The 19,336-nt window shown below is 38.4% G+C and overlaps 1 protein-coding gene across 1 annotated transcript; it reads left to right on the top strand.

The window, feature by feature from the left end:
* Positions 1-434: 434 nt before the first annotated feature.
* Positions 435-14,788, top strand: lpcat2 (lysophosphatidylcholine acyltransferase 2). The gene is made up of 14 exons (XM_077564417.1): positions 435-736; positions 989-1,131; positions 3,553-3,770; positions 5,784-5,896; positions 6,056-6,116; positions 7,654-7,712; positions 7,948-7,982; positions 8,129-8,183; positions 9,710-9,792; positions 9,868-9,993; positions 10,056-10,209; positions 11,428-11,526; positions 11,917-12,058; positions 13,183-14,788. The coding sequence occupies exons 1-14, from the start codon at positions 626-628 to the stop codon at positions 13,350-13,352; spliced, it is 1,569 nt and encodes a 522-aa protein (XP_077420543.1). The 5' UTR covers positions 435-625; the 3' UTR covers positions 13,353-14,788.
* The last annotated feature ends 4,548 nt before the right edge of the window (positions 14,789-19,336 follow it).

The raw sequence follows: 19,336 nt of genomic DNA, 5'->3' as shown, positions 1-19,336 counted from the left end.
TCTACACCATATGACACCCAAAGCGCTTTACAAAGCCGAACATTCAAAACATTCCAGGGGTCATTAGTAAAAGATAAACTGAATAACATTGAAGACATTGAAATGGGAGAACAATTTCAAGGTTTTGGTAGCTTTCTTCTTTTTCTTCTTTTAAAGTTCCAGTTTAAAAAGACATGTGAATATGAAACTTCGCAAGAAAAATAATGATATTAATTAGATTGTGTTGTTTTTCAAGTCAGATGGCACACTTTAAAATGTCACAAAGTTCAGCCTGCAACGTTACACAATAAATGTACCCAAAATAAATCTACATATGTACGGCTACAAATTACAGGAATGTGTACATTTCAAAATCAGGTCTAACAATCTGGCAAAACTCACAATAATAATTAAAAGTACTGAAATCACGCCAACGCAAAGCAAGGGAGGCGGAGCTTGAATTGGATCACTTCCGGGATGGCTTCTGCAGTCTATTTTGCTAGCATGAACGCTGTGGTTTGCAGTGTGAATTAGGCAAAAGGAGAAGAAAAAAGAAAGGGGTAGATTAGCGCTTCCGACGCGGAAGTGAAATGATAACATGAAGCTGCTCCTGTAATTGTGTCCTGCGTCGTTTTCCTGCCTGACGATGCCGTCCCAACGCGTCTTCGCCCTGCCGAGGCAGCAATCGCTGCTCCTGCCTGCAGTCATCAACCCGTTCGTGCAGGACACCGAACTCTCCAAGGCCACCATAATCAAAGTGAGTTGGCAATGGCGCGTTAATATCAATGCATAGAAGGAATATATGCGCGTCGACATGCGTGCGATTAGCTGCACGTCGCCTGGGCCTCTGTAGTATATCTAATCAGCTTTGCAATGTTGTTGTGTACTGCAAGAACAATAAGAGCCCTTATGTGCTGCTGCCTACTGATCTGGATTTGACACATGGAATGTAAACATGGAATGTGTGTTTAGTTTACTGACAAAACTATTACTATGTGCGTGTGCGCAGTGTGTCCTCCAGGGTATCATCCTGGTTCCTCTTCGAGCCATCCTCATCTCATTGGTCCTCATGGTGACCTGGCCAGTGGCTGTCATCATCACCTTCAAGCATCCTCTGAAGGGAGCAGTGGCACCAATGACAGGATGGAGAAGGTAAGCTGTTTAATTGCTGATACACGGAGGAGGGGGGGGGGGGGGGCAGATGCGATGCAGTGTGACTTTTACTTGCAAGTGAATTTTTTTGACCAAGCTGCTAACTCAATTTACTTATTCAGCAAATCAATATCCACCGTTGAAATTTAATTCATGTTTTTTTCTATACCCTGGAGAACCCACAGGGTAAAATTTGGCCCCTATATAAATTCTGCTACTCAAATAACAAAGACCTTTTTTTTTTTTTTTTTTTACAAATTTAATTTCAAAAGTCCAGAGTGCCACTTCTGACCCCTGCATGGGGCCATCTAGTGGATGAATATTGCACTTACATGAGCCAGAGTGGTGGTGACAAGATGGCTGGCAACATGGTGTTTTGTTGAGCTGGAAATAAATCCAAACAAAACCATCTTCTCAGCAAACCATCAGATGGTAAAATTGTGTTTTTTTTTGTTAATCTATTTCATATCATGTTGCAGAATGCCTAGGAGTATGTTTTATATATATTTTTTGATAAATTAGCAACTCTGAGCTAGTTCAAAAAACAAGGGTTAAAATTGAAAAAACATATATTTTGGTGTTCAGTGAATTTATAGCAATAATTTAATGTATAATTCATAATTTTCCAAAGAAGAAAAGGGTTCTTGGGTTCTCCAGGGTTAAAGAAGGAAAAATAGCACTAAAATGTCATTGATTTCAACATTATTGCGGGGGGTCCTCGAACGTATCCCCTATGTTGAACAGATCCATACTGTACATTTATCATTATATAAAATCAATTACTTTACAGAGGGAAATTAAGATTATGCCAGTAGACAGATAACATCCAGTATAGAAAATGTTGAGGGTTATGGGAAGCTGGAGCCTAACCCAGCTGACTTTGAGAAAAGGCAGACAACCTTTCGCCCTCACATTCACACCGTCACTGAGGGGAAGTCAGCGGAGTGATCCATTACACCATCTGTGACCGCAAAAATTATTACAGAAATGGATGAACTCTTGTACTTTTTTTTTTTTAACTTGACATTTTTGTGTAGTGAAACACTCTTAAAGGAGACATTATGTTTTTGTTGTTTTAAACAATGTACATTTCATTTGGTTCTCCAGTTGTTGAGTTAATCCTTAACTCATTCACTGCCATTGACGCCTATAAACGTCAAAAATTCATTTGAACTATTTCTATTAGTTTTACATTTTTTTCCCCACTTTTGTTAACAAGAGTATGAAAACCTAGACATTTTTTTAATAATCTTTTTTTCTTTTCTTTTTTTAGATTATTAAAATTTAGGGGCGTCAGGCGATTAAAATTGATAGCATGACTTCAATAGTATATATCACAAATTTAATATCTGTTCTAAATGTCCAATAATTTTTTTCTAGGTTTTCATACTCTTGTTAGCAAAAGTGGTAAAAAAAATGTTAAATTCTTTTGAACTATTTCTATTAGTTTTTGACGTTTATAGCCGTCAATGGCAGTCAATGAGTTAAATGCACGGTAATTGTCTTTCTTATAGGGGGATTTGAAAGGGTCTTTCTATAAAATGTCCTAGTCATACTGGCAATAATAGTAATATAGTCATGTAAAACTTTGGTAAAAAAAATAAAAAATGCAGTGCTGCAATCACATAATGCTGTGAGTGTGGCTCTGTTACAGCATGTTCTCGAATTTGCGATCCACGCCAAAAATGCCCGTCAGCCCAAGCAGCGTATCGTCAAAACAAATAGATATTGACATTGTTTGTATTAAGTGCTTTTTTTTTTTAGATCATATCTGCACTAGCAGCGCTTCCCAGAACACAGACAGCGAGTGCCATAAACTGTTTGAGTTCTTTCACTTGATTGAATTCCTGCATTATCTGATGATCTGATTGCTGTATTCAAACTGAACGTCTGATGTCGGAATAGTTGTGGAAGCGTACAACTTCAGCAATGAGGAAGTGAATGGCGGAAGTCGAAAGTGGTTGCAGGCTAAAGTTGAAGTACAATGTTTTGCAATTCTCAAGACAAGTGACATGATAAAGGCGTTTGAATGAACCTCAAAGCACCATAACTTCTGTTTTCGTTTCATCGAAGTTCAAGAAATTCAGTACCGTCCAGGTCTTAATTTACTCCACAAATGACAATAGTGGCTTGAAGGAGAAAGCATCCCTTTTGCTCATCCACATAGTAAAAGGAAATGCCATGCTGAAGCAAATAGGATGAAAACAACAGGGGCCCCAAACTTGAACCTTGTGGAACGCCATACAAACTTGGGGCAGAGCAACCAAAGCTAATACAAAAAGCGCTACCAGAAATTTTCGAAAAATCTCGCTCAGATCTGAAATTTTGTCTCTCAGCACAAAGCAAAAACTTAACTGAGCGACAAAAAAAAACAAAAAAAAAAACGTTAACATCTGTAACTACACCTTGTGCCATCCCCAGGCTCATGTGCCAGAGTGTGATGGCTGCGCTGGGAAGAGCCTACTACTTCTGCATGGGATTCCGGGTGGTGGTCAAGGGCAAACAGGTGGGCAGTGGCGAGGCCCCCATCCTGGCCGTGGCCCCCCACTCCACCTTCTTCGACGGCATCGTGTGCATCATGGCGGGCCTGCCGTCCACCGTGTCCCGTGTGGAGAACCTGGCCACGCCCATATTTGGCAGTGAGACACTTTTTTTTTTTTTCCTTTTCTGTTCACATGGTCATTGGAGCACTTTATGGAAAATAGTTCACTGTACGGTATGAAGAAATATATTTACACGTGTACGTTTGTATTTGACACGTGTTTGTATTACGTATTTATACGTCCATTTATTTATACTTGCATATAATGAATGTGATTAGATACAACGTCATAATTGTGTTAAATTAAATATGAAAGTTTTGTGTAGCACTATTAACTCATTCACTGCCATTGACAGCTATAGACGTCAAAAATTAATTTTAATTATTTCTATTAGTTTATCATATTTTTCCATTTTTTTTTAACCAGAGTATGAAAACCTAGAATTTTTTTTGTACATTTAGAACAGATATAACATTTGTGATTAATCGTGAGTTAACTAGTGAAGTCATGCATTTATGATTTCATATTTTAATTGCCTAATGCCCCTATTTTTTAATAATCTTTTCTTTTTCTTATATATATTTTTTTATTTTTAATAATCTTTTTTTTATAAGGAAAAGATGATTAAAAATTAGGGGCGTCAGGCGATTCCAATTTTTTATCGTAATTAATCGCATGACTTTACTAGTTAACTCACAATTAATCACAGATTTTATATCTGTTCTAATACAATAAAAAAATCTAGGTTTTCATACTCTTGTTAACAAAAGTGGGAAAAAATGTTAAACTCATAGAAATAGTTCAAATGAATTTTTCACGTCTATAGCCGTCAATGGCAGTGAACGAGTTAATAAGCCGTAATGGTTAAGACAGGGAAGTGTGTATGAACACGTGTCACACACATAATCTCCTTAATCTTCTTTCCGTCATAGCTGCACAATTTCACACCCACCATATGCAGTGGAGTAGCCCTTGTCAAATGTGACCTTCGGAGATTCTTTTTTGACAACATTAACAGTAAAGGGCCCTGCGGTAAGGTGTCCTTTGTTGTCATGGAAACGGGTGTGACCTATTGTTAGCGTATTCATTATGAGTGTACTTGTCCACCTTTGTGACAAGTTTGTTACATTAGTATTTCACATCAAATAGCCAATTCAGAGTAATATTGTCAGTATGTTTACATGGAGAGAGAGAGAGATGTCTGCTGTTGCAGTGACAACCACAGTATACTCACTCAACTCATTCACACCCAGTTATTTTCACTGAAGCAACCCCCTTCACTCCTGGCTGTTTTACTGGATTTTGACAGATTTTGCAAGGCCTACAGAATATTGTGTTCTATTACTATAAAAACATGGACCTGCCAAAAAAAAAAAGATTAGAGTCTCTTCTTTCATCAGGAAAAACAAGTATATTTCTATCTGTTTCCGTTTTGCAGCAATTAGCATTAGAATAAAGCTAAGTTCCATCATTGTTCACAAATCTGTTTAGAACTGTGGGTAAATTCGGGGGTTTTTTTTTTCAACATGGCCCTGGTTGATCTCTTTTGCTCTGCTTCCACCTGCTGGCCGTTTTTGTAATAACTACCATTTCTTCAACCGTTCTCTGCAGTTAAGAGGCTGCATCAAAGCCTTCTGTATGCTCTAGCGTAAAAAAATTATGAATACATCTTTAGGACACTTAAAACATTTAAAATAGAACGTATTTATACGTTTTGGGGAGCAAATGAGTTAAGGAATATAAAATGTCGGTGGACCAGCCAGGGCACCTCTCATGCTTTGTTGTGTGTTTTAACACTGACAACTTATGTTTACTATAAATTTAAATTGACTTTTTTTTATACATGAGTTTTCTGTAGATTCCCCTTTACAGCTGTAATGCAAATCCGAGAGTAAAAAAAATAATAATAATAAAAAAAAAAATTTAAATGTCAAGTTGCAGTTCTAGACTCTTTAGTTTCAATATGCATGCTGCAAGTTGCAAATATAGCCATCGTGGGGACTTTATAAAGGTTATATATTTTTTAAAATCTTATTTTAAAGATAATTCCTGTAATGAATCTACTGTGTTTTTTTTTTTTAAATGTTTGTTTATATTTTTTTCCCACAGGGTTCGTACGCTGCCTCCAGCCAGTGCTGGTGTCCAGAAAAGACCCCGACTCAAGGAAGAACACCATCCAAGAGATCGTTGGAAGAGCCAAGTCAGGGGGCCGCTGGCCGCAGGTACGAAAGAGGAAAATGCACCAATAAACCACCGCTTGTTACTAAAGAAGAGTTTCAGAGTTGATTTTGAAGCTACTTGCATCACTTCCTTTGAATGCAATTCTCTTGCTAAGTAGCCGTTTTTTTTTTTACATTTATTTTTGCTGATTTGATCTTCAGGTTTTGATATTTCCTGAGGGGACGTGCACAAATCGCTCGTGTCTCATCACATTCAAACAAGGTAAAATGTTACCGGTAAAACCCATCCATCCTTTTACTTGTCTTTATTGGACTGGACCGCAAGTGTTAGATATTATAACATTTTTAATACTTCATTTTATTTTATTAGCCATTGTTACACATTATTAACATTCCAATTCTTTATATTAACCTTGTCGAGATGTTTTGTGTCCTTAGCAGAGCAGATGGTGTTGATCTCGGTATGGTCTGACCTTAGGCTGGTACACACTGATTGGTCCAAAATTCCTTGTTTTATTTTGTACACGCACATTTCGGTCTTGAAAACAAAATTTGCTTTGAAATAACACACACACACTCTTTACTTTCTTCATCAGTCACGGCCACCGTAAATTTGATTCAACTTGTTTGTGAGATTTTGTTATGGGGAAAAATAGAACCTTCAACTATATAACATATTCAGTCCTGAACACGCACCCAAATCTGACCTTGTTTACGCCACTGCTCACGGAAAAGTACCAGAGAGTATGTTTAGTCTATAAATGAAAAGGAGGAGGTCTTTTTAACTATAAGAAGCTATTGTACACGTAGAAGAGTACATTTGACGCTCTGAATCCCACGATGTTTAAGTGATGATAGAGGCTGTTATTTGTCCAGAGATTCTCTGTTTTTTATTAAATCATTTTTGCAAAAGGTGTATTTTTCTTACATTAAATCTATCTTCATTTTTGGAACACGCAAAGAGGACAAAATTCCTTAATTCCTTCACAAGCCAAGAGCAGAGCAGGACGCATGTAGACAAACAAGCATTCACGCTAATTCATATCCACGCCTTTTAACGTGCATGTTGTTGGAATTTGGTAGGAAGCTGGAGTAGCATACAGGAAGGCCGGATCCAGGATTAGGAAAAATTGTGAAAATCTGCGAGTAATTGACCTAAAAAGGTTTTAATTGCCTATAAATACGATGGCAGCAAAGCACTACATGAAACTACCCAAATTGCTTCAACATAGTTCATTGCATGGCACTTAAATTGATAGTCCTGAACTTAAAAATTATGTCTGCTGTAAAATAAAATAAAAATATATAAAAATCCCCCCCAAAGACTCAGTATTAATTTTAGGCATATTTCTCGTGAGCTTTTATAAAATTCTGGAACATTTTTAGTTAATTTATTTATTCATTTTTTAAATGCATGCACCTGGTGACGTCAACGTCAGAACGATGCCAGCTTACTGATAATTTCCATGGAAACAAAGGAAAATAATGCAAAAAATGAAACATGTTCACATAGTAGATGTTGAAGTTAGTGAATGGGAATTCTTTCAGACAAACCCACTTTTATTTGGCTAAGGTGTCATTTAGTACCTTTATTTTCACTTTAAGCGAGGAGAAGTCGGACTTTCCCGGCTATCTTTTCCATGTTAATTTCGGCGACTTTTTCTCTTCATTTTTTTATAAATCATACGTTTTCAACCTGCTCTAAATTTGGTCATTTTTCATCCGATTAAAAAAAAAAAAAATGAGAACATGCTCGCGTTCCCCAAACCCTTGACTTTTTTTTTCATTCTTTCCTATAGGTGCCTTTATTCCAGGCGTACCTGTGCAGCCTGTGATTCTGAGATATCCTAATAAAATAGTAAGTATTTACAATAAATGCACAGGATGAGATCTTTCTATTGTACTCTGCATGCGTACCCTTTTTTTTTTTTTCTGGAGAGCCCAGTATTGTTCATTCGGTTGACATGACATCATCATTGCTCTCTTTTTTTTCAAAAAAATTTTTTGCATGCGTACCTAATGATGTGGCTACCGAACATACACGGCCTTTCCATGTGCATAAGATTTGTATTTTTCCATTTCCTTCCATCCAGGATACAGTAACATGGACCTGGCAGGGTTTCAGCTCGTAAGTTTACTCCCTACAATAATGTGTCTTTCCTTCACAGATAACAACCATACACACAAACAACTCCCTTATTTTGCTTGCTACAAAACTCGCTGCCATTGTAATACATTTTATGTAACCAACTGTTCTGATTAAATTGTTTGTAGGAGGACTCTGTTACTCCTGACGCTGTGTCAGCTGTACACCACTGTGGAGATTGAGGTGACTTTGGCCTTACACATTTTTTTTTTATTCTCAATGTTGCCTTTGTGATGGTTTGAAAAGTAGCTTAAGTGCTTTATAATGTTTAAAATTCAATAAGTCATGCATGCTAGCGATAGAGACGGGAGATGTTTACAAACGTTATACTGTGTTGTTCATAAAAAAAAATAGTTTGTAGCAGGGGTTAGCAAACATTTGTGCTAATGAGTCACATTTGTTGTCTAAAATTGACAAATGAGCCACTGGGGGGGGGGGGGGGCAATCAGATAACGTATTTTAATAATGAAGTAATATTTCATTCTCATGCATCCTTAATTTTAATGTAATAAACAATTGTTTATTATATAAAAATGTTTTTAGTAATTAAAAAAAATAATTAACCAACTATTTAATGAGATAAATGAACAAAAATATATATTTATTTTGGATTTAGGGGGCTGAAAAAAATGGCTGCCTGATATTGCATCTCCATGTATCTGGTCAGGAGGGTCAGAGAGACACAAAACTCATCCTCAATACTCTTACTAGTCCTCTCGTTGCCTACTGAAAAGCATATGAGGATTGGACAAACTGAAATGGATTTAAGGGGGGGGGGGGGGCTGCAATCTCAGGCAGGCTGAAAAAATAGCTGCCTGAGATTGCATCCATGCCCCATGCATCTCTGGTCAGGAGGTTCATAGAGCTAGAGAACTCACCCTGAATACTCTTACTAGTACCACCCGTATATGATGAAAAGCATGTGAGGATTAGACAAACAGAAATTAATTTGGAGGGGGGTGCAATCTCAGGCAGGCTGGGAAAAAAACGACTGCCTGAGATTGTATCCCCATTTATCTCTGGTCAGGAGGCTCAGAGAGCCACAAAACTCATCCTCAATACTCTTGCTAGTTCCCTCGTCGTCCACCGAAAGGCATGTGAGGATTGGACAATCTGAAATGGATTTCGGGGGGATCTCAGGCAAACTGAAAAAAAATGGCTGCCTGAGATTGCAATTGCATCAGCATGTATCTCTGGTCAGGAGGGTCATAGAGCTACAAAATTCACCCTGAATACTCTTACTAGTACCACCCGTATATGATGAAAAGCATGTGAGGATTGGGCTGAACGGTTGCAATCTCAGGCAGGCTGGAAAAAATGGCTGCCTGAGATTGTATCCCCATTTATCTCTGGTCAGGATGGTCAGAGAGCCACAAAACTAACCCTGAATACTCTTACTAGTTCCCCCGTCGTCCACCGAAAGGCATGTGAGGATTGGACAAACTGATTTTGGGAGGGGGGTGTAACCTCAGGCAATCGAGAAAAAAATGGCTGCCTGAGATTGCAATTGCATCCCCATATATCTCTGGTCAGGAGGGTCAGAGAGCCACAAAACCTACGATGAAAAGCACCTGAGGATTTTCTCATTTTATTGAACCAAATTCATGAAAATAAATAACAAATATGACATGAGAGAGTCATGTCATATTTGTTATCAATTTATCTGCTGAATGTTCCTCATGTGACCTTCCCCATGTTGTGTTCTTCAGTTTCTGCCACCTCACATCCCCACAGAGGAGGAGAAAAAAAGTCCCGCTTTGCTCGCCAGCAAAGTGAGAGACATCATGGCCAAGTGAGGAAAGAAACGCATGCAAAGAGAAAACCTGCCTTTTTTGTGTTTACTAAATATGCTCCACCACACCTGCAGGGCTTTGGGCGTTCCCGTGACGGACCACACGTACGAAGACTGCCGTCTGATGATCTCCGCCGGCGAGTTGACACTGCCAATGGAGGCCGGCCTGGTTGAATTCACCAAAATCAGTCGCAAACTCAAGTAGGACGAGTAACGACTTTGCTTTGAGCTGACGCTATATGAACCCGATGTCTCCTGTTTAGTATCAAATGGGACAACGTGAGGAAACAGTTGGACAGTTTTGCCGCCATGGCCACTTCCTGTAAAGGCGGGCGCATCACCATCAAGGAGTTTGCCGGCTTCCTAAAGCTTCCTGTCAATCCTGCCCTGGAGGAACTCTTTGCACTCTTTGATCGGGTATGACACTTCACATCTTTAATTCTCTACTCGTACTTGCGACAGACGGCCAATTCTTGTATGGGCTGTTCTTTTGTGACCGTTTTGTTAGCTAATGCTAATCTTTTCTTACACCGCAGCTCTGCTTACCTTACCTTTGCAGTAACTTTAAGGAAAGAGGCAGCTACAAAAAACAGAGAAAAAAGACTGCACTTTAAGACTGTAATAGCATGAATGGTATTTTCACCCGTAGTGGCAGCACTTCATCATCAAGTTGCCAAACTACTAGAGGTGGGAATCTTTGTGTCTCACGATTCGATTCCGATTTTTGGGTCTGCGATTCGATTCAGAATCGTTTTCGATTAAGAACGATTTTTTTATTCAAAATGATTTGCTTGACAATAATTTTTGCTTCAATCTATAGATGTGCAAGGAATTGTAATGATCTACTCCAGTCTGACTCGCTAATGCTAATTAGCGCGGCACTTTTATCACTCAAAGGAACGGCTCCACGCTGAAAAAAAAAACTTTTTCCTTCTACTCTCTAATGTGGCTACAACTTAACAGTGTATTAGACCGCGTGGAACCACACTGCCCCGCAGTGGCCAAACCGGGTACAACATGAACAGTGCTTCAAATAAAGGCACACACAGACAAAGGCAAGACAGTATAAGATAATTTAAATAAAATCGATTTTGGGACATTAAAAATCGATTCTGAATCGTATTAAATGAGAATCGCGATTCTTATGAGAATCGATTATTTTGGCAGACCCCTACAAACTACGCTTGTACATTAGTATTCATACACATCACGAAACACAGATATCCCTTAACCTTGACATTGACAACTTTGCAGAGCACAAGTGCGACTTACTAAAATCTAACGCTTATACTGCAGCTCTGCTTACTTTTTCGCTTTGAAAAAAAAAATGGCAGATCTTCACACAGCCTAGCTCCCAAGTCATAATGGAGAAACTCTGTGTGGGGTCGTATTGTTTAAATTTGCCAAATTGTGACCTATAATTATCAAAATTCAAAACAGCTTGCTCGCAGGAAATAGACAGATTTGATTAATTTCATAGCAGCTGGGTAAACAGGAACTCCAGATACCCAAATATAGGTACAATATGCTAGCAATTTAAAAGTCAAGTTTGAATGTATGCCTTTAAGTAACATTTTAGCAGTGCTGATTGTCATGTAAGCGTTAAAATAAGTTACTTACTTGCTTCGTTCCCAGAATGGCGACGGCACCATCGATTTCAGAGAGTACGTCATCGGCGTGACCATCTTGTGTCGACCTGCCAACACTGAGGAAGTGCTGCGGATGGCTTTCCGGGTATGCTAACATTCTACAATAACACCATTCCACTTATGTTAGAGGAGCATAAGTAAAGCTTATTGAATACTTGCTTTGTTTGCTTTGAATAATAACTGAACATGAAAGCTGAGCGCGTGGCTCTGCTGTGAAATGGAAGCAGACAGCAGCATTCAGAGACATTTGGATCATGTCACGGTAATAATCTTTGTCTGCTGCCGAGCGCCGTGGGAGTCCTGGAGTCAGTCTCGCAGTCAATTTACCCCAACCAGGACAACAAATGCGGTTTTGGACAAGGACTGAAAGAAACAAAAGAAAAACAAATCCTATTAGAAAGTTTCTGTACGAGAGGAGAAATGGTTATGGTCACCAAATACAGGCGTGTCAGTCAAATATTTCTTCTTGTTTTAGCTTTTCGACATGGATGAGGATGAGAAAATCACCCGAGAGGAGTTCACGGCGCTGCTGCGCTCCGCTTTGGGCGTCTCCGATCTCAACATGGCCAAACTTTTCAAGGAAATTGACGCCGACAGCTCGGGTTTTATCACGTTCAGTGAGTATCAACACTTATATGGTCTTTTCTTGTCTCGCGGATGTACAGTGGTGCATTGACATACGAGTTTAATTCGACCGTGACCACGCATGTGACTCAAATCGCATATAGCTCAAATCATAGTTCACCAATACAGCAATGAATACTGTTATCGCTTTGGCGTGAGCACAAAAATACAGTGAATAGGCAAATAACGGAGTACAAGTTACAAAAAAATTTAAATGCAGAAGCATGACTGTGTGTGGGTTCAGTGTACAGACTTTTTGTTGCACAAGTGTATATATATATATATATATTTATATATATATATTAGGGGTGTTAGAAAAAATCGATTCGACAATATATCGCAATATTACAGCGCGCAATTCTCGACTCAATTCGATATGCGGCCGAATCGATTTTTAAACATAAATTTTTTATGGACATATTCAACAAAACGTCCCTACTTAGGGTTAGTATTTACACATTAAGCATGGAAGAATGTTATATTAATGGAACATTAAGCCTTAATATTTTATTTCAGTGCTGTTCAAACATGAAACCGACTGCAACCTCTTTGTTAAATGCAGTTATAAGCCTGGATTTTCAGATAAAAAAAAATAATTTTCATACAAATCTTACAGGGTACATGTACAAGTTTAGTGATTAGTATTTTCTAAATTTGAGTAAAAAAAAAAATATTGCAATAATCAATTTATAGATTCGTATCGGAATTAATCGGTATCGAATCGTGACCTATGAATCGTGATACGAATCGAATGGCCAGGTACTAGGCAATTCACACCCCTAATATATATATATATATATATATATATATATATATTTTTTTATATATATATATATTTTTTTATATATATTTATATATTTTTTTTATATGTATATTTATATTTATATATATGATTGTATATATGATTTATATTTATATATATGATTGTCCAAATAAACCATCTTTCATCTACTATAGTTTAAAAATTATAATTATTTATTGCAAACACTTGAATCTGTAGATAAAAAAAAAAAAAAGTTTAAAAAAATTCCAGTCTTTAATCAAACTTCAACTTGGCACAGAGCTTCCCCTAACAAATGCGCATTTGAAAATATTCTGTGTGTTGGGGATCCCTCAGTTGAGTTTCAAGCCTTTGCCACAACCCACCCGGAGTACGCCAAGCTCTTCACCACCTATCTGGAGCTGCAGCGGTATCAGGCCATCCAGGAGGCCACGCCCGGGGATCTGGAGCTGAGCGGTTCGGGGCAAAATCAGGAAGACAGCACCTCGGACAAGAAGGACGACTAACCCAATCCGTCATGGTCCACACTCCCTTTGGTCATGACAACCATGTCGTAGGTCATGTTGCTTGCCTTTTTTATGGACATTTTAAAAATATATATATTTTCAGTCTTAGTAGTGCCTTATGGGGCAGACACTAATTCCATATATTTTGGAGCACCTGTTTACGGTTTGGTCACAACTTTCCTCTTTTTTTTTTTCTTCCCCCTTGATGACTTTCTTATGGCAACAGCCATTTGGCATAATAAGATTTTGTTGCTATCTCTACCTGTGAGTGAACAGACAGAAAAATCTCAATAACATATGCCCGAAATTCTAGTTTGAAGCGGCCATTTTTAAACTCGTCCCACATTTTTATTTCCAGATCACTACCCCAAATTGTGCTGTTTTTAGAACGTCAATCTCTAAACCAGCTTCTCTTGGCAACATGAAACCTTTGCAATGGAGTTTTTGTGCAACTTTTGAGTTTTGTGTTTCGATTAATTTAGGCAGCCATGTAAATATAGCAGAAAATTTGATTTGAATAATTTACGCAAAATATTGCGACGTATGGTGGAATGAATAACCGATAAACGGAAATTTAAATAAAAATGAAAAATATTAAATAAAATGATTTTTTTTATGCGCAGTCGTGTTCACGCCCAAAAAAATAAATAAAAATTAAATGTGGTGTTTTTAACTATGAATTATTGTGCTTTGACTTGCTGTGTGCATTATTCCTCGTGTGCTTTCCACCTTGTGTGACTTCCTGTGAGTTTACCGCGCCAACACCTTCCTTTGTTTTACACACAGGCAAAGGGTTTGAGTGTGCCAGCGTAATTAGTTTACAGTAAGCTTTATTAGGATTGCGAGCAAGCAGATGTTGCATGTGCGTACTCAGGGAGACACGGGCCTTTGTAAGACAGCTGTATAATTAGCCGGAGCTTTTTGCTTTTGCATGTTCTATCTATTTGCATCCCCGCTCGACATGCTGACGCGGCGCTAAGTCGACTCCAGCGCAAATAAAATAGGGCAATTTGTGAGCAAAAAGACACGCAGTGTATTCCAGGGGGCGTTCACACCAACAAGCAGTTTTGTTTTGTTTTGTTTGTTGTTTTGTCAACTCGGCACATTTTGAAAGAAAAACAACAATATGTGTTTAATGAATCTTGTTTTGCACTGAAAAAGCGTGTTTATTTCATAATGAGGCAAGCGTTGACTTAATGGAACACCACTGTGTTATTCACTGAGCCGCCACCGGGTGGCAGCAGTCATCTGGCCATGTTTTTATCTCCCCTCCTCGAGCTTGTTATTAACTGTACTGCACTCTGAACGACAAGACTCCCATGAACTTTGTTTCATTATTGTTACTGCAAATGTTTATACAGTGAACACATGAAAATGTGCAATTGTGACGTTGTTGTGATTGAACTAAAAATAAAACGGCAACCATGAGTCATGAATTATTGGTTGGTATTTTTTCTTGTTTGCATTTCATTAGCTTAAAATGTTTTGTAGAACACTCCATGGTACTGTATATCTATATATTCAAAAATTTATCAATATGTAAATATAATGAATGAATAAATGAACACTTTTTGAGCTCCTCCTTTTCACCATAAATTTATTAAGATGGAAAATAAATGCATCCCTCTTATAGACCCCTTTCTGTTTCCAAAGCTCTGTTCAAATCAGCACACACCTGCCACCATTTAAGGTGTCTTTTGACTAACCCAGGAAAATAAAACATCTCACATTTTGATATGTTTGAGCAATAAGGGCAGGGTGGCAAGAGCTTACCTTTTTACAAGGAAAAAAAAAATCCTATATGAACTATATTTTGCAAAAACACGCAAAAAATCTCCCAAATACACGTAGGAAAATGTTTTGCGGTCTGATGAAACCATGTTCCGATTTTTGGCCCAATTTCCAAAAAGGTATTGCCGGGGCAAACACAACATCGAGTGAAATTATGTGCAGTTTTGAAAATAAAAGTCAGGAAAAGCCTACTAGAACATCTGAACTTGGTTTGGGGTTAATCAGAGCAACTTTGCTGACTCACATGTCCACTGTTGTTGTTTTTTTTTTCCTCTCTCTAAAATTTTTGGTTTAAATGAGTTGTGCAGGTTTTACATATTGTTAAAAAGTTTTGAAAACATTGATTTTGGTCTCATTTTTTTAGATTGTAAAAACCTGGCATTTGAGAAGGGGTGTGTAGACTTTTTTCCTGTTGACCACTTAGCCCATTTGACCTTTTTGGTACCCAAAACAGCAGCACCAAAATGCATATAGTCTCCAAGCTAAACATTGTAGACTTGCCACATATTGGAATTGTTGAAGTGTATTTTTTTTCTCTTTTTTTTCCTGGAGAGCTCAGTATTGTTCATTCGGTAATTTGTATAATCATTTTATAAATGATAAATGTTGAAGTGTATTTTAATGTTATGTGGACATCGTGTCTTAACCCCATTTGCGTAATCGCAAACTCTGACAGGTGGTTGCGCCACAATTTTGATAGTTTACTGCTATTTATTCATAATAATAAAAACAAATTATTTTTATTTCATTTAAAACTTCAGTTTCTCTTGATATAGTGTACTTTATATTGTAACCAAGCTAATTTATTTGATGCCTTCACCATCTGCAGTTTATTAAACCTTCCATATCATGCTCCCTTTAATGCACTAAATGTATTTCTGTGTGCGGTTTAAATTTAATGATCCAATGTATTATGTTGGGCCTGTGCATAAATCAGGCCCAGCCCACTTTTAACTGTGCACTCATGTCCTTTGCACGTGCACCAGCGAGGTGGAGATAAACGATTTTGGGGCCGGTGGCTTTATTAAAAGCCCCACCGCTAAAACAAACTTGTGAATTCCACCTTTCAATTGGATTTAACCTTTTGGAAGCGTCTCATTTCATTTGGATCCAAGCTGATGAGATCAACGGGGGCACGTGCCTCTTGTCCCTTTTAAAGACTTCTTCCCGTGTGCTTCCCACCAACCCCCATCACTAGCGCACACGCACGCGCACATGCGCACACACTCAGCCGTCCTCCCTTTTACATTGTATATTGCTGTATCCATTTCAGCAGCGCCCGGGGGCTGATCCTGTCGCAGCAGATTGTGGGAGATATGCACCCGCTAATGTGATTTGGTGGCAGGACCTGGCTGAGCGAGCGTGCAGTCAAAGTCGCGCACGGCCATCGAACGCACGGTGAAGACTACGGGCCGGCTCAGGGAGGAAAGGTCAGAAGGGATGTGAGGTCCACATGCTAACCGCTAGGCCCACCGTACTGATTGAATATCCAGTGGAATCTCAAAAGCATTTTAGAATTCAACCAAAATGTGGCAAAATCTACCCATTTGTATCCATCTAAGGGGGCGGCCATTTTGCCAACTGCTGTTGACTGAAAATGACATCACAGTTGCTCAGGTAACGACCAATCATGGTTCACCTGTTTTCTGAAGCCATAGTAACTATAGTAAAACTTTAATGCGGGGTTTAGATGACGAAACTTCTCATCTTTTTAGAACAAATTTTCTTTTTTTAAGTGTGTGTTGGGAAAGTGATGCAACAAATTGGTCGTTGAAGGGTGTGCCTGCCTTAAAGAAATGTTTACACCATTTTTTGCATTATTTAATCATTACTAAAAACGTCAACGATTGAGCTATTAAATGTTCATTCGCTTTGCAATACTTTCTATTGGAATTCAAACAAGGACATGTTCCTTTTTGGAGGTTTAACTGTATTATGATTCAAAATCAGGATATCGTCCTGAAAACATTGCATTCCACCAGGGTGGGTATTTTCTAGGAACGTTGCAGAAGAGGAACAAACTGTTACTATTTGTGCTTTATGTTCCTGTGATGGATCGTTCCTGTTTATGACAGCAGGATGCAGTCTCAAACATACACACACGCACATGCACACACTTGTATATACAAAATAGTCAGAGTAAATTCATAAATAAATAAAAAAGTGCATTAACTGAGCATCTCTTGTCCATATAGAGCTCAAGGTCTTCCTATGTAATATATACAGTAGAGGAACATACTGATTATAGGGATAATGTTTTATGCAAGCCATCTGGTAATCTACATTAAGTCAGGGGTGAGGAACTTTTTCCTACCATTTCAGCTATTCTAAAGTCCTCCAAGGGCCAAACTAACGATTGGACAGATGTTAATTTAAAAAATTTAGGCAGTTGCTTGTAGCTTTTCTGATTTGAATTGTCAGTCTGGTTGTGTTTCGTGGGTCTTTAAAGTCAACTAAAAGTTCAAATTAACTGTCACATGATTCGTGTTTTAAGCAACAATAGGCAAAAATCGCTACTAGCCTGTTAGCTAACAGGTAAAACTCATTCGCCACTTCATCTTGTATTCACAGGTCATATTGTCTGTGTTGATTCAGATTTCTTTTCTCTCTTTTTTTATCTTGTAAATTGCATCGATAGATTTCTCAGCATTTCACGCTTATGGGCTAGCAGCTTGTTAGCTTTAGCTTGCTTTCCTAGGCAACAGGCAAATACAGTGGTTTTGTAGGCTGACCAAACATCCTCTTTTGGAAGGCCTTGTCTACTTTTTTGGCAGTGGGTTATAAATTCACGAAAATGTTTCTATTGCCCGACAATCAAATGTAGAAGTTTCTGTAACTGTGGTACACAACATAGTGCTCTGTTAGCAGGTTAAGATCAGTGCTAGCGAGTGACTTAGCATACCTCATTAGCTTACTTTGCTGTACGTAACCAGCATATGATTTACAAATACAGCAGTTTCTAGGTTCCATACCACCTATAAAGGTACAGTAAAGTGAAGTTCAGCATTGTGTCAACTTTGGTGACATGTCCCCTTTGTCAATAAATTTCCATGACTTCCAGGGATCATCCCTCCCTGGAATTAATGCCAGTTTAATTTTGTTGTCCCCGAAGACAAAAGCCAGATGTTAGTGTGCCGTTTTTCTTGTTTTATTTTTTATTTTGTGTGTGTCCGATTTGGAACACAGGCCTCATGAAAATCCCCTTGACTCCTGAGGGCTTGGTCTCTGGCAAGCTGTCTGGTTGGGCTCATGAGGGAGTTCCTCCAGACCTCATTGTTAAATTTCCTTATCACGCCAGATGACACCTTGTTGATTCTCTCCCTACATTATTCTTGTAGAGAAGTGATTGTTCCCTATTTCCTGCGTGATGGCTTGTCCAAACAGTGAAGGTCCTGGTCAGGGCAGGTCTGCATGAAACGTCAGTGGCGTGACGGTGCTATCTGCACAACAGGTTTATTTTCTCGGCCGTGTGCTTTGGGTGGATCAGATGGTGTTCTTTGGAACGAAGGGCAGTAACTGACTGAGCAGTCAGTGGCAAGCATTTTGAAATATATTGTATGTTTTAATTTTTTATTTTTTTTTAAGGAGCACAAATTCAGTCGAGTCAAAGAAAACTAGCGACATTTGCTGCATTATTTCAAGGCCACACTAAACATAATTTTGACAACTGATGCCCCCACATTTTTTTTCGAATAAAAACTCTACATTACTTGAAATGATGAACCAACCTTCCTTGACCTTTCCTCACTCCTGCTGCCCAGGTAAGCCGGTCTTCCTGCTGCTTGACACCCTTTTTTTGTACCTCGCCCTAATTACAACCTACCATTCAACTCTTTGACTGCCAAAAACGTTAAATAACGTTTAGTAAAATCCTATGGAGGAGTGCCAAAGACGTTAAAAGACGTTTGTTTCAAAACAGAGGTGAAACCATTTTCTATTGTTGATTACTGAAAAACGGAATAAGGTAGAAACAAACTTTTTTTTCTGATGAAAGATGAGAGTCCAATCTTTCATTTGGTAGTATGTGTGTTTCCATAGTCCAAACACAACATTTTCTGTGGACCTTGAAAGATCAGTCAAAATGCTTAAATCGGCTGGCACTGGGGACAACCCATTTTTGAAAACGTCTGGCAGTCAAAGAGTTAAACAAACCAGCTCGGGTTCTCCCCGCTATTGTGCTTTTTCAGCCAAGA

The sequence above is a fragment of the Vanacampus margaritifer genome, chromosome 4 (assembly GCF_051991255.1).
Source record: "Vanacampus margaritifer isolate UIUO_Vmar chromosome 4, RoL_Vmar_1.0, whole genome shotgun sequence".
In the NCBI taxonomy this organism is placed as follows: domain Eukaryota; kingdom Metazoa; phylum Chordata; class Actinopteri; order Syngnathiformes; family Syngnathidae; genus Vanacampus; species Vanacampus margaritifer.
This window is presented reverse-complemented; position numbering and strand designations above follow the sequence as displayed.

Coding starts and splice junctions, on each gene's coding strand:
- lpcat2 (XM_077564417.1), top strand. CDS start 626: ATGCCGTCCCAACGCGTCTTCGCCCTGCCGAGGCAGCAATCGCTGCTC. Junction 9,994..10,055: donor AAAATCAGTCGCAAACTCAA/GTAGGACGAGTA, acceptor TCTCCTGTTTAG/TATCAAATGGGACAACGTGA. Junction 11,527..11,916: donor TGCTGCGGATGGCTTTCCGG/GTATGCTAACAT, acceptor TTCTTGTTTTAG/CTTTTCGACATGGATGAGGA.